General features: G+C 46.1%; 1 protein-coding gene across 4 annotated transcripts in view; it reads right to left on the reverse strand.

Moving 5' to 3' along the window:
- VGLL4 (vestigial like family member 4) overlaps window positions 1-16154 on the reverse strand; it is a 73449-nt gene that overhangs the window by 7631 nt on the left and 49664 nt on the right. For all 4 annotated transcript variants that reach the window (XM_032121155.1, XM_032121152.1, XM_032121153.1 and 1 more), the window contains 2 exons: window positions 15273-15462; window positions 63-285 (listed from right to left, as the gene is read on the reverse strand). In XM_032121155.1, coding sequence (XP_031977046.1) covers window positions 63-285; window positions 15273-15462 — 413 coding nt within the window. The remainder of the gene's footprint in view (window positions 1-62; window positions 286-15272; window positions 15463-16154) is intronic.

Raw genomic sequence — 16154 nt, forward strand, 5'->3', positions numbered from 1 at the left:
CCTCCCAGGCTGTGGTTGCAGCTGGGAGCCCTCCCCGTGCCCCAGCCGGGACAATGCCGTACCTGCTGCCGCTCCACGCTGCTCAGGCTGGGGGAGATGCCGACTGTCCTGGCTGCATCCATGCTGTTTTTGGTCAGTGCTAGGGGCTGCTCCATGCTCAGGCTCGGGATGGAGGCGTACATGTGGTTGGCATGGAGGCTCATGGTGGGGGCAGCCGCCCGCTCGATGGGGCTGCGGCTCCGCTCCCGGTGCTCCTTCCGGTAATCCCCGTTGGCAGTCTTGGTTCTGGCAGGGGACAAAACAGGGAAGAGGCCTTAGTGTTGTTCCAGGCCGTCCTGAGACGTGCAACGTTCCGTCAGCCCTGTCAGGAACACGAGGAAGTGCACTTTGCTAGGCGGAATCCCCCAGTGGGACATCCCAAAGAGAAGCCAACCCCCCAGATCTGCCAGCTCTGCCAACCAACACCTCTCTTCAGCCCAGAATTTCTTCAGATACTCATCTAGATGCACCAAGAAACAACTTTTTTTTAAGACCAGACCCCTCCTCATTTACCATACTATTAATTCCATTCCATCTAACACTGCAATATTCCCTAAGCATTGCTGAAGCCCAAGGAAAGTTTATTTTACTGAAAAGACATGGCTGATATCAGCATAAATGCAGGGAGGCAAGGCAGGAAGCAAAATTTTCAGAGGAGAAAATGAAGGAAAAGCAAACGACACTGCATTTATCTCAGAATCACTTAATTACAACTGCTCTTTCAAAGGAGTAATTTCCAGCTACTCCTGAACAGTAAATCCCTATAGATGTGCTCACATAATGAGCCCATCATTCACTGCAATGAAAAGAAAGCTGGGTTTGTATCTGTGTATGGGGGACTTCAGTTCCCATACAGCAACAGAATTGTCATTAAAGGCAAGCCAGTGACTCAAGGGAAGAGCACTTCCCTCCTCACCAGGTGAACGTGGGCATCCCCAGCAGCCTGGAGTCACCAGTGCTGGAAGAGCTCACACAGTGCCTGCACTGACTGGGCCTCAGTGGGGACCTGCACACTCCAGCTGCAGAGGAAAGCACCAGAAGGGACCACTGGCTCTATGGAAAATAAAAATAACAGCCTGTCTTTGGACCATTCCTGAGTATCAGTGAAATGCCCTCTGTGTCCTGTCTGCGTGTGAAATTCAAGGTGGTTTTTCCCCCGCTTTTTAAAGCCTATCATAGCAAATTAATATGCAGGAAAAATCTTTAAAAATACTGTGATGAAAGGCAGAGACAGAAAAGGAATTGGTATTCAATGCTGAAGTTACAAGTTCAAACATCTATTTCAATGAGAAAATCTCTCCAAAAGCAAGGCTGAGGGGAAAAAGTCCTGCCAATAGAGGGAAATAAGGAGCCCCTAAAACACCCACACGGGGTGTGGGGATGTCCCTTGGTGATCCTGCCCAGCCCTAAATCCTTTAGCCTCAACAACATCCCATGGTCATGGATTCCAGGCTTTAAGCTAAGTACTTTTTAAAGTCCCTTTTCTTCACAGGCTCTTCTTGTTTCTTTTTAACAACCTAAAATCCAATGGCTTGGACTGCTCTTGCCCTGACTCTTGAATTAGGAGACAAAACCATCGCTCCCCTCTCATCATCTTCCTGCCACTTCCAAGTTAATCTCTTCAACAAGCTTTTATTCCAGTAACGCTTTTTTCAAATAAAACCTGTTGCTGTACCTTTGTCACCTTTGTGGTGACCCCACACCTGTCAGGTAAGAGCTAGAAGTGACCTCCTTTCTGGACATGAGGGTCCAGATCTCTGCTGCATTCAGGAACAGCACCTTGGCTGAACTACTCACAGTTCTGTGCTATTCCTCAGCTTGCTCAAGAATCACTTGGTTGTAGAGAAATTATTGCTCCTGAATCAAATCTCAGCTCATTTTTCGTGGTAGACGCTGGGTTAACACGATGCCAGGCAACCAGTGACTTGGGAACCTCAGGACACAGGGACTCTGTGCCAAATTCCCCTGGCAGGCTGGGGAGGGCAGAGCCAACAGCATAACAATACAATTGTAACCCTTTGCATCCCCTGCTCTGCCCCCCATCTAAGGCTTGGCCCTCTTCACTAATTACAAATGAGCAGCTGCAGATTAGCAGAATCCACCGGAAAATCCAACCTTGAAGGTTTCACAGCTGGTCCTGAGCGCTGCGTGTTCCCCGAGCCTGTTTTTCACGCTGGATTTGAATAGCAGCTCACAGTTCCCCAGGAATCACTGTCCCAGCACTGTCCCAGCTCAGTTCCAGGAGAATTCAATTGCAGGAGCAGCCTCAGCCGCAAAGTTTGGACTTGGAGCGCTCTGAGCTAATGACTGAGGCAAAGTGAGTTAATGGCAGCACAACAGGCTCTATATTTAATGTACAGTAGCTCTTCTTGGATTACAGCATGGAAACAGCTCCTGGACACAGGAATGATCCCACCCCAGCCCTGAGCAAGCAGGCAGGGAGCTCACACACAGCCTGGACAAAGGGATCCTGGGAATATCCTGGGATATCCTGGAAAACAGCAGCACCAAAACCCATGGCTAAAATCACCGTTCAGCGAATGCTCCTTCTTGGTGCTGCAATGCAGAACCTTTGGTGGCTACAAGCCAAATTGTCACTTTTCAACTAAATATTAGCTGGGCTACCACAATTAAAATTACAATTTGGAAGCTGCAAAACCACCTACAGCTCCAGGAGATTCCTACTTTTCACCGTCTCAAAGAAAAAAATAATCTCTGCTCAAAATTATTCTATTTTGTTTTAGTAAGCACAAGCTGATTTTCAAAGGAAAAGTTTTGTTTACTCCCCAAAAAATGCTTATGAAATGAAACAAAACATGCATCTACAGCAGTGGTTTGGGGTTTTTTGTTTCAGAACTCCCTTTTCAACAACTTAGTGTTGCATTTACTGGGGGAGTGGGGCTGTCAAGTGCCCACTGATGAACAAACTTACTGAAATTCCCAAGCAAAATAAATTTTCCATTTTACACAACAGTGCTTATTTCACTCATCCTCACTTTAAATGAAGAGTCACAGCCCTAAATATTGTTGAACTGGTAGTTTTTCTGCCAAAAAAAACACCACCACCACCAACATAAACAAACAAAAACCCAATCCTAACAAAAAGCATTAAACACAGAAAAACCCAACAAAAATCTTCCCTAAAGGCTTTTGGAAGAAGGGACCAAAAAACTGGGCAGTGGGATCAACTTGTCTCCAGGAACAAGCACAGCAGGCAGACCTTCCCTCAAGACACCTAAAATTATTGAGTTATCTCAGCAATCTCAGCAGACCACACCCCAGGCCTTTCTGTAGGCAAATAATTCCCTCTTCCTAAATTAGAACTACTCTTCCGGGCAGGGAACTACTTACAATCCACTCCCTAAAAATCCTCTCCTCAATTCATCCACCTTCAACTCATACAGTCTCTGGAAAAAATGAAAAACACCTGAAGCTTCTACTTCCACGTCAGATATTATTTCTTCTGAGCCCAGCTGGAAATGTCCCAGCACCGTGTAGGACAGCACCATGAAAGCTCTGCCCTCGTGAAAATACCGCAGCACTTGTGAGTCCCTCCTATTCACACATAAATAGCAAATCCTACAGATACCTGACTCCTCTTGTCAGACAATTGTAAGATTACTTATAGGGCATTCATCAATTTCACATTATTAAGTAATTTAGTTTAGAACATCACTTAAAAACTAATTTTCTATGGAACAGTTGTCGTTATTATAATTAGTAGTCATTCTTGTTTTGCTGTTAGACACTGTCTGAAGGGCAATCAAAACTGCCTGTGTGTGAAGATAATCATATTTCACTGAAGTGCACGAGCTCAAACATTCCAGACACTCCAGACAAGTTCAGAGATGCATCTCTCAAGTCAAATATAAGGGCCCAAAATCACACAGAAGGATTTCTGACCAAGCTTGAAAAAGAACTTAAAAATATATACTACAAACAAATCCAGCTGCCCAAACAGCTTTGCCATGCCTGGACTCCACTTTGTCTTAGAAATCAGCATTATTTTACCAACCCTGAGTCCATGAGCAGTGGGGGAGATGCCAGTGCAATTCCAGTGCTTGAAATCCAGCAATTCCCGTGGGTGAGCCCAGAGCAGACCCAGGCACTGGGAGGCATGCCCACCACCCTCCCTCCCTGCCAACACAGGCATCCCAGCTACTTCCAGGTGTGTTTTAGCAAAATCAGACACGATCCCAACCTCCAGTGAATTTCTCCAATCCTTAAAAAGCAGCCATGGTTTTCCTGCTGCTCCCCAGTGAATCAGAGCCCGCATCCAGCGCTTACCAAGCATCATGTGCTGGGGTGGCTGTCACCAAACCCACGCACATCCCAGCGTCCCAGCCCTGCTCAGAGCAGCTCCGAGGGATCCAAAGCCCTCAGTTCCCAGCGTTTTGTGCTGCAGAACCTTCACCCGAGGCTGTTCTGCTCGCTGGCACCGCGAGGGGGGGGAATTCACACCCGTCCCACAGCAACAGGCGGCCTCTGCCAGCTGCTGCAGGAAAAGGGAAAAAAGGGGCCCAGCGAAGGGGACAGCTCTGCCTGCACTCACTTCCAGCCTGCAGAGCCTTCAGGAACTCTTGCCAAAAGCATTACTGTACCTCCAAGGGAAGAAATCACAGACGGTTCACACTCCCTTCCGCAGAACCGGAGCTCTGGCTTGAAATGGTTGTCCACACAAAGAACAAGCACCCCCTTTTCTTCACACAAACACAATGCAGAGCATTGCTTAAGAGCAAACTTTCATTTCTGAAACCTAATTCCAATATGATTTGAGTATTTTCAGCATCTTTATAATACTTGGTTTCCAACATCTTTTACTGTCTTTATTCACTAAGTCTGAAAGAAGGCAGCTGCTTTTGTTAAAGGCTACTTAAGGATTTGTAACCCACTGATACAGAATATCTGCTCCACGTGATGAGTATCATCTCCTGCAAAAGGATCTACTTGCACACATTAACTCTGTTACTGTGAGGTGGGAAAACTAGAATTTAAGGTGGTATTTCAAAATGCAATGATGTATTTCCAGAGGGAAAAATCCCTAAGAGTTCCTTACTTAGAATTTTTTAAGCAATACAAATTCACTAAACAAACAAACAAACAAAAACCCTAACAAAACCTGAAAGTAGCAGCAATTTGCTCTGTCGGCCGATTATCTGAAGTATTCATAACATGATAAAATACTCCCAGCAGCCCAATGCCCTCTTGAATGACTGTCATCTGCATACATAACCCCTTCCCATCCCACTTTATCAGCTTTGTGCTTCCCGGTTCCTTTGAGTAGCCTTTTCCTTTTCTGGCTCAGTACTCCATCCCAAAAAGCCAGCTTGCAGAGATCCTTGTTTTTGCAGGAGTCACTCCTGCCACAGAACCTGGGCATCAGATATGCTTTCCTGAGAAAGATAACGAATACCCACCCTCAAAGGAAAGACCTTTAAGTCTAAACCATTGAAAAAACACTAAAAAGAAATAGGATAATCTCACATATAAACAAACACAAGTCAGACTTTCTGTATTTATCCTCACCAAAACAGGATTTTCAGAGCTAAACCTTGGACCAGATAGTTACTTGCAAATGGAATCAAGCAGGAGAAGAGATTTCACAGTAAAAGAAATCAATAAGCTGAGAAATGCATAAAGGAGTGTCCCATTACAGCCTGCACCAAGCACAAACATTCAGATACAGATGGATTTCCCTTCCTGAAGCAGTAATATTCACAAGTATGAAAGAATGCAAGAGAACCGCATGATGTAAGACCTCAGTCCAGTGCCAAACCAACAGAACTGCAATCTAAATCTAATGTACAGTAAAATCAATTAACACAATCTCAGATCCTACTCATTTTTCTCACAGGATTCTTTTTTAATGTTTGGCCATCTTTGCTCCAACACTTACAGGATTGTTTTAAAAGACAGCACTGGTTGCTTTGTAACAGCAAAACTCAGGGATTTATTAAATTTGAAGTTCTGTCACTGCTGGAACACGTGTGCAGATACAATGCAGAAACAATGACAAAGTTACCTTGCTGCAATAGGTGCAGACTGCAGGTTACCTGCAATTCAACTTTTTTTAAAAAGGGGGAATAAATGACTCACTAATCTCTCTGCTCTGCACTGCTGCTGCTTTGCTCAGCTCCAAACATATTTCAACTCCAAACCTACTCCAACCCGTATGTTTAGGTGTTCTTTTGCCTGGTACACCTGATGGCTCATTCTAAATTTTCATCATTTTTTGAAGAGCCTTTATGTGAGGCCATTCCTGAGACATAAACAACAAAATTTTAACTTGTAATACATATACAGGAAAATTCTGAAATGGTAACTGATGTCATTAATTCTGCTGAGGTAGTTTTAATACAAATTAGCCTGTTAAGAAAATTTAAAAGATCATGAATGGCTCAAAAAGTGGAGCTAGAACAAGAGAAAGCTCCAGCATTTCAGTGTTACCACAACAGGAAGTGTCTAGGTATAAATGAATATTGCAGTAATCATAAAAAGTTTCCTAAAACGCACAGTCATTTCTGCAGAATAAACACAACCCCTTTTCACATCTTCGAAGTTGTGTTTAACTCTTACCAGGTGGGAACCAGCAGCTGAGCTCCCACCAGATCCAACTTACTTTTCAAGAATTGAGGGCAAAAAGTTTTCAGGCTCCCAACAATCCCCATCAGTCCAAGAGGAGAAACTTTTTGATCCTCTAAGCTGCAACAGGGCATCTCTGGCTTCCTTGTCCCAACTCCTGCCTAGGTACAGAGTAGTTCTTGGGAAGGAGACAGGACAAGGAACCAAGCCTGTGAGATTTATCCGATTCAGCCACCTCTCCATAACTCCTTCTTCGAAGAACAACAGTGGCTCCAGCTGCCTCTGGAAAATCCTGCACCACGCACCAGAAAAATGCTTAATGGAAGAACTATTTCTGCCAGCTGTGAAGAGCAAGTGACAGAAGACCTGAGTGTTTCGGGAGCTGAGAAAGGCCCTGCAGAGGATGTGGTTTGTCTCTGGGAGATGCTGCTACTGCACTTTGGAGAGCATTTTTTTGGATGCCAGTTTCAGCAAAACTGCAAAACTCAGACATATCAAAGTGTGCCAGAAACTCCATCCTACAGCTTACAGTGCAGCCCAGAACAAAGGTGTCCTTTCTAGCTCAAACGTAAACTCTGCAGAAGCCACCACAGTTGCCTGGGCGATTTGAGGTACCTGGGGCAGTCAAACAAAGCCGGAGAAGCACAGGGAGCCTGTCCATGCTCACACCTGGGGAGCAAGGCAGGATACTGCAGGCATTGGGATGAAGAGGATGGGATCTAGAACAGCACATCACTGCTGGAAGGGAAACTAAAACTATCCCTGCACAAGTCTGAGCGTCTTCAAGTGCTTAAGGCACTTCGGATACTTGGAGGGGAGAACTTCCAGGAGAGCAAATGATAAAAACATGAGGTAAAAGAGACACTCCAAATTTCTAACAAGCAGGAAGGAAAACCTGAGTGTAGGGAAAGAGCAAGGAGGCTTCCATGGAAACAGCTCCAAGGTCAGAGGGCTCAGAGGGACAGATTCTGTAAAGGGATTCATTTGTACCCACTGCAGTGCCCATCCAAATGCCTCTGGCACACATTTCCTCCTGCATTCTACCCATCCATCAGAGGGGTCATGTGCAGCTTTTGTAATTCCTTTTGAAGTCAAACTTGGCATGTGCAATGAGCCTTTTATACCCAGTCACTGGAAAATACCGTAAAAACTATTTATGATCACCCAGAGAACACCAGTGTCAGGGGAAAGGCTACACATCAAATGCAGCAGTGGGTCAGGTCCCAGGGCACCAGGATCAGCCACGTGCACTCAGCACTGCCAGGGCACTTCAGTCTGTCCTGCAGGCTCTGGGAAAACTCACTGGTGTCAAACTCAATGGTGAAACCTGGCAGGACTGTTAAAGGAAATAAAAAATGCCAGTTATGTTCTCTTAGAGGATTCACTAGGTTGGTCCTTACAATATTTTCCACTTTTTTTTATTTGGGAAAAAATACTTTTGATCATCACTCAATGCCTGTCATGGAACTGTTTTTGTAAAAGTGGATACCAGCTTAAATCAATCCATGAACCCCAAATTCTCACAAGTCTGTGGGATTTTACTTAGTTCCACCACCTAAAAGACTGCATCAGGTTGAATTTTACAGCAGAGGAGCAGATTAATAATTTTCTTCAAATAGATGATAGGGGAAGTAAAACACATCAACAACATGAGCATGGCCAGTTTATTTGGTAAGAGCTTTAACAACTCAAGCCAGCCTCTGAAAATAAGGTCACAGCGCTGGAATTAACTGTGCCAAATTGTCAGGAGAAAATGGGACTACACAGCCTTCCCTGCCAGCTTCAGTGGGTCCAATGAGAAAGAGGGAAAAGGGCCTGGGATCCTTAAAGCTTACAAATTATGGTCTCTATCCATCAGATACACACTGTAGCATTAGCTGATGTGAAGCAGGAAAAGCTGAGAAACTACAATAATTCACTTCCAGACATTTCAAAAATTCTCACAAAAACCCAGGCTCTTTAGGCCTTTAGACCAAGAGCAGTGTTTAAACAACCTGTTTTAAGAAATTAGACTTTTTTCACAGGCTGTTTTAAAGAAGGGATAAACATTTCATTAAAAGTTTATTGATACTGTTTGTAATTGCTAATAAAATCCGAATTACTGAAAACTCTAGAAGCACTATCAATACAGTAACAGCTTCACTATATATTATACAGCTATTCAGACCAATACAGTAAAATATTTCCTTGAAAAGCTGGTAACCAAATGGACCCCAGCAGCAGCAGCTGAGTGTTTAGAGGGCATTTCTGCAGCTCAGGCACCCCAGTTACGTCCCCCGCCCAACTCTGCAATCAACAGTCTCCTCTCACAGCAGCTTCTGGTTTAAGGGAGACTTAATTAAAAAAGCAAATCACAAGCAAAAGTGTTTGGGGATTACACTGCCTTTTGAAGGTACTGGTTTGTGAATTGTGACAGTTACTGATTAAAAACGTGACAAAGGTTTATGAAGCATCATTTGGGCAGGAGAACATCAGTCATGTCAGCAGTGTCACTCATGTCCACACAGCTCACTGGGACCCACCCACATGGGATCCACCCACACCTAATAACACCACAGTGGTGGGTTCAATCCGTATGGGCCTTTCACTAAAGAGCTGGACTTGATGATCCTTGTGGGTCCTTTCCAACTTGGAATATTCTGTGACCCACCCACACTGGGACTCATCCACACGGGGTCCATCCACAGTGGGACCAATCCACCTGGGGTTCATCCACACCAGGATCCACCCATCACACGGGGATCCACCCACACTGGGATCCATCTCCACAGCATTCCCTCTGGGGAAGGCAATCCCATCACTGGGATCAAACCCTCCAGCCCCCAATGGCAGCAAAGCCCTTTTATTCCCCTCCTCTTTCTTTGGGGATAAACCTTAAACCAACCCAGCCACAGCCCTGCACAGCCCAGACTCAGGACATCCCACAACCCCCAGCCCAGCACCGCTGCCCTGTCCCTCAAGGATTCCCTGGGATTCCTCAGCTTCTTCCCCTAGATCACTATTTGGGAATTCCATCAGTCTGCCAGCACCTGGCAATGCTGCAGCAAGGAGTTAAACCTGCCAGACTGCGCCTGCCATCCCACAACACCAGCACCACCAGCCTGGGGAACAAAACTACTGATCCAACCAGAAACTAATGTAGGGTTTTATTCCAAACCTTACCCTCACACAGTCATTGTCTATAGCAACCGTGTCCATAACAGTCTCATTCTCAAGAGCACAACTTTCTAGTAAAAGGCACATCTGTCAAACTGCAGGAAACATCTGGGAAAATGGTTAAATAGAAAGAAGTGAGATTAAACCTTTGTTTCCATGGGGTGGGATATACATCCAGAGTATGTTTGCAAAGGTTACTGGTTCTTTCTTGCCTCTTGCTGAGATCTCAGGCTTTTGGATTGGTGCTAAATTTCACCCCATGTTGATATAGGATGATTCACACAATGTAAAATTTTGCTTTTACCCTGGGGTAAAAATCCAACACCAGGGCTCGAGGGATTCCCCATTCATTTAAGAGTTGGACTCAGTGATCCTCGTGGTCCTTTCCAACTCAGAATATTCTGTGATTCTGTGGTTCCCATTCCATCCCTGAGTGCACAGGACCCCGGATGCCTTCCCCAAGTGGGTGATCAAACCCCTCTGTGCAACACTTACACGGCTTTTCCTCTCAAGAGGCAGCTTGGAGCCTTGCCCCATCATGGAAGGGTCATGCTCCTCCACAAAAGATGGAAAATGAAAGTGGAAAACATGGTATCAAAGCAGGGATCTAGAGCTGGCTAACAAACCCCTTCTGTCTGCAAGTGGAGCAGACACCTGAGCTAACATTGCCTGGTTTTTCAAGTACCTCAACACATACCCAAATTTTGACAGATAGGTCTTTTTGTGAAGTACTGATAAGCTATCAATCAAATTGCTTTTAGCCCTGAAACTGTTCCTAACAAACCTTTCACATGTGCTTCAACTGAAAGGGACTGGAATGCTTTCTGAAATTCCCCCTTGGCTAAGAACTGCAAAACTCTGTGTTAAATATTAACTCAGATATGGTGGCTCTTTCAAGTCTGTCTCTGAAGGTTCAATTTAACGTACATTTCTTGAAAACAATTTAAGAATAATTTTGTGCAGTGTGTGATCTACATTAATAAATAAGAAAATATGTCTGATGCACTCCATCATTCAAGCAATGCATACAAGAAAAGAAAAAAAATAAATTAGGAAAAGCAGTTTGAAACCTGCTCTGTGACCCTTTATCCACTTAATCAACAAGAGCCACATTGCCTCAGTTCCACTGAGGAGTTCAGCTCCAACAGGACTGCTTTGAGAGCCCCAGGTGAACCCTAAAATCCTTCAAGGGCACATCTGTGCCAAGGACTGGGTGAAAACGCTTCACTCAGCGGATGAGAGACACTTTGGGTGTTCTGAACTGTGTGCTGGGGTTTTTTCCCATCTCCAATTTGTTACAATAAAATGACAGTGAGAACATATTTCTCAACACCACATGAAGTTTGGAACCCAAAGAGCAGCAGTTGCAGCACAGAGCTTCTCTGACAACTCCCACGCTACCTCTGAGAGCCAGTTCTGCATCTTTTCAAGCCCTGCTGGAGCCAGGTTCCTCCACAACTGGGACATGATTTTCTTTCAATACTTCAGATCTTACTCAAAATTTCTCCCTTTGAGCAACTCTAAGCTTGATGAAGAAGCAGTTGAGCCTGATCAGAGTAGGAGGTTGGATGGAAATGGTCTAATCTGAATTATTCCACGGTCTTCAAATACAGGTAACTTTTAGGACACACATTTTTTAAAGGATGCCCCAGTAGTTTCTATCACAGTGTCATTAAAATGAGCAAACACCACTGGATATTCATGGTAAAAAACTTGTGGTGTAGGGCAGCTTCAGGAGTGTTTTGGGTGGGATTGACATCATTCTTCAGTGTAACAAAAGTGAAGACACAGCCCAGAATTTGAAGAGTCTGAAACTACACATCATTTTGCACAATACATGTTAAAGTAACTTATTTGTGTGCAGACCTTTTATTACAAGAAAAAGCCGAATTATGTATCACACAAACCAAGAGACAACTATCCCCCAGACTTAACAGCTGGGAACATTTTGCTGTAGGAAGATTTTTACATAGAAATTAATTGCCACTGCAATCCTAATGCCACCAAACCCAATGGGAACGAGGGGAAAATTCTCCATGCAAAAGCCCGCTCAACAAACCCCAAACGCCAACTTGCAGGCTGACGTACTCCACGCAAGGGAACAGAAATAATGGTCCCCGGATGAATTCCAAAGGACATTTCTTTGGAAGGGCCGGGCGGGCGGCAGCGCTGTGCCCGCTGGCCCGGCTGGGGACTCTCAGGGCGGCCGGGACAAGGCGGCCTTTGTGTGCCCGGGGCCGCGGAACGCGGAGAGGGGAGGGAGAGAGGGAGGAGAGAGACGCCAGGGAGGGAGGGAACACGGGAGGAGGGAGGGCGGAAACCAGCGACAGAACACGGGAGGGAAGGAGGGAGGCGAAGAAGCCGGGAGGAGAGAGGGAGCAGGGAAGAGGGAAGGAGGGAGGGAGCCCGGGAGGAGAGAGGCAGGGAAGGCGAAAGGGAGGGAGGAGAGCAGGAGAGAGACAGGGAAGGAAAGGGGGAGGGAGAGGGGGAAGGAGGCAGCCCGGGGAGGAGGGAGAAGGGGAAGGAGGGAGAAGGGGAAGGAGGCAGCCCGGGAAGGAGGCAGAACGGGAAGGAGGCAGCCCGGGAAGGAGGCAGCCCGGGAAGGAGGCAGCCCGGGAAGGAGGCAGCCCGGGAAGGAGGCAGCCCGGGAAGGAGGCAGCCCGGGAAGGAGGCAGCCCGGGAAGGAGGCAGCCCGGGAAGGAGGCAGAACGGGAAGGAGGCAGAACGGGAAGGAGGCAGCCCGGGAAGGAGGCAGCGGCGGCCCCGTGCCCGGCAGCGCTGCCCCGCTGCCCCCAGCGCTCCCCGGAGGGCTCAGGACGGAGCCACCCGCCCCTGCAGTACACAGAATTTTCATGTCATCCTAGTTCCCAATCACTCCGCTGTAAATCGCGGTGGTTGTAGTGAATTCACGGGAAAACAAAGCCATGTTTCAAGCCGAGCCTCAAAACAAGCTCCCTTCTCCTCCACAGAGCACCACGCAGCCAAAAGCACCTCTTACTTCAGCAAGATTTAACTTCAGGGAATGCATTTCAAGTAAAGCACCTGAGGGACACACCAGAAAGTGTGAAATTCAAATAAGGGAATTCCATATTACCAATAGTCCATGTTGCTAGGTTTAAATTTGGAAGTGCTTGTTCTTCCCAACTGAGTATGGGTGTTCACAACTTCTATCACCACAAAAATACAGAAGCATATTATATAAGAAAGGGAGGCAATGTCACATGCTGGTTTTTTAAAAAATTAATCCACAAGCTCTAAAGTGTATTTTATTATCCTAACGCTGAGAATTCTCTCCTTTGAAAAATCACCTTTGACAAATTGCTCTTTGCACAGAAATTCCATTACACATTTGAGGATCCTGCTAGGCTTGCCAGGGCATTTGATTCACTCTGCTCCAGAGACTGCACTCCAATAGTTGTGTTTTTCCATGATAAAAGTAAACATACTCAAGTACAGCTCACAAATGATACTTCAGGGAATTACACCTGAGCAGGGAATGTCTCAAAGCGCTCCCTTTCCAAACAAAAGGCTGACGTAACTGGATTTCTAATAACACATCCAAAGCCTTTAAATGGATTCATTCCCACTGAAGCACAGTGGGGAGCTGCTACCTCAGAGTTAAGATCAAATTGCTAACGAAAGGTTCTACCATTTATAATGAACCAAACACACAATTCTAGGCCGACTTAATCACTTTCCAACCACGAGATGCTGGTGTTAAGTGGATGAATACACAACTGCTTCCCACAACACACTTCTCATCTCCCAACCAAAATTCTTAGGACAGATGCACAGGGTTTAAGTAACCAATTTCTACTATTAAACCAGAACACCAGAATCTGAAAAAGAGGGAAAATATGACAAACAATCAAAAAATAACTTCATTGGAGGCAGTGGCAGGGAAGTGAGAGTTAAATTCTGAGAATGTTTACGAACTTTCCTGATATATCTGAAATACAGATAATCAGCTATTTCAGATGTATCACAAACATTTGAGATTTTGTAATATTCTGCTGAAAGCATATTTTTGTATGGCCAGATCAAATTTACAAAATAAAGTAGTAAAATAGATGGCTCATGGATGCTATTTAGATTATAATTCATCTTCAGCAGATGGTTTGATTGAAACAGATTAAGTCACATGAACCCTGGACAGAAAACCAGTGCTTTTTATTACAAGAAGATGCCTGTTTCATATACAAAATCACAGAAAGAATCTATTGAGCAAAACCATAAAAATGTGTGACACTGGAAAATATTAGACAGCTCTAACATATAGCTAAGGGAGCACATGAAATAACTGCCTGCATCTTTTAGTTTTGAACCTTGGTTGCACATGAGTCTGTTGGTTCAGACTTCATTATTTTTATGGCCTCCGCTGTATAAAGTGTTATAATGTACATAACTGCCAGCTGTGTTTTATTTCATCACTAGAAAATGAGCCTGAAAAAAAAATAAAAATCACACTTTTCCCCCATAAAATTACATAACATTTCAAAAATGCCATAAATCTCCTCGGCTGTCTCATGCATGTGCGCCCCAGAAACGTAGTGCCTGGCTCTACGCACTCCTGGCCCCAGAGAAAGGCTATAAATAGTTAATTTTTTCGGCGAGAGGAGGAGGTATGTTGTAAATGAGAAGTGAGCTTTTGTTGTTTTGCATTACTTCAGCGCTGGATTCCCGATTTGTAACAAATTCCAAGGCTGCAGACTGCGGGCCCAGGCTGTGAGTAAGGCGGTGGTGATTTATGGGAGGATAAACCCCTCTGTCCACATCCCATGACTGCACAGCGCAGCGTGGAATGCGCGGAATGCCGGGGCTGCGGGAGCTGAGGCAGCAGGGACAGGAGCACGGCGCTGCTCCATCGCTTCCTCCAGGCAGGAATGACAGGAATTCTCCCGGCAGTGCCAGCCAGGCTCGCATTCCCAGGAATGAGCGCACGGCAAGAATGGCATTTGCTGATTGCCCAACACATGCACCTCGCTCATCAACGCCTTACCTGGCCGGCACATTCCACATCTGACTGTCAGAGCCGCGCAATCCCGGCAGGAATGTTTAGCAACAACTGCCGCTTGCCCAGTTGTCAAGGCAGCCCAGGGAGCAGCTGGCTCAGAGCTCCTGGCCTCAGAAAAATGCAAAGCACTTGTGTTCCTCCTCCTCCTGCTGCTGCCTCCCCACCCCCAGCCACAGAGAGCCTCAGGATCGGGGGAAGTGAAAGCAGCGCTTTACAAAGAACGAGGCAACAATACTCCAGAAATCGCAAGGTGAATACGTATGGTTTGCTATAAATAGTTAAGCTGAGCTAATTCCTGTTACTTCACGCTGTACGAAAACAAAAGAAAGCAAGAAAACCCATCTAATCGCGGCGGCTCTTGTGCGGATCTCCCACACAAGCTGGAACAAAGGGAAAAGCCGAGCGCAAAGTTTGAGCCAGGATGCGATTTTAGCGCACGGCGCTCAGTTCCGTGCGGGCACAGACGCGAACAGACACTTACAGATGCGGGTTGAACATCCGACTCATTTTCGAGACGTGGTCGTTTTCACAGTCCAGCTCCTCGTCCCCTTGGTCCATGCTGAGCTTCCTCTTGCTGGGGCTGATGGGCGGGGGGCCCGTGCGGTGGTTGCTGAGCGCGGGGGACACGGGCAGGGGCTGCATTCGGGGCTCGCCTCTCAGCGCCGCTTCACCTGCCCGGGGAGACACACAGCGAGTCACCACCACGGGGACAACAGCGACAACCCCCCGCCTCGGCAGCGCGCAGGAAAACCCCCCGAAATTCCCCCAGAAAAGGTCCCGAACCGCACATGTGTGAGGCGGCTGTGGGATGAACGAGGCATCGCAACCCGCACTTCGTGCTGGGACGAGCGGTGAGGAGAGGCAGCAGGAGACGGGGCAGCTCACCCCGGATGCTCCGAAGGGCTGAACTAACCCATCCTTGCGACAGCTTTTTCACTCACATTCCCCCTCGCAGGCTGCAATCCCAGCGCTGGGCTGTGATTACCTCACTCTGCAAACCGTGACTATTCACAGGGAAATCAGCTTTGTTCCTCTTCTTATGGTCGCGGTTATAAATTCCAGGGCTACAGTTCACGTTAATGCCAAATATTCGAGATCTAAAACTGAATAAACGCTCAGATTCTCAGATGATTCCCTTTATAAAAGGCTGTCCAAAACAAGCTTGTCTGGTATATAACTATGCAAGGAAAAAAATTAGGGGGGAAATTGGAACTTGCTGATGCAAGTTTTAAGTATGTCCTTAAATGTCTTTCTCTATACTTTAAAACTATGTTTGGAGCCACAAACAAAAGAGCCCAATTCTTCAGCAGAGGAATTGCAGAAATGCTAATTTCCAACGGGGTGGCAGACTGAGTAGATGGTA

This window comes from Corvus moneduloides, chromosome 11 (genome assembly GCF_009650955.1).
Source record: "Corvus moneduloides isolate bCorMon1 chromosome 11, bCorMon1.pri, whole genome shotgun sequence".
Lineage (NCBI taxonomy): Eukaryota > Metazoa > Chordata > Aves > Passeriformes > Corvidae > Corvus > Corvus moneduloides.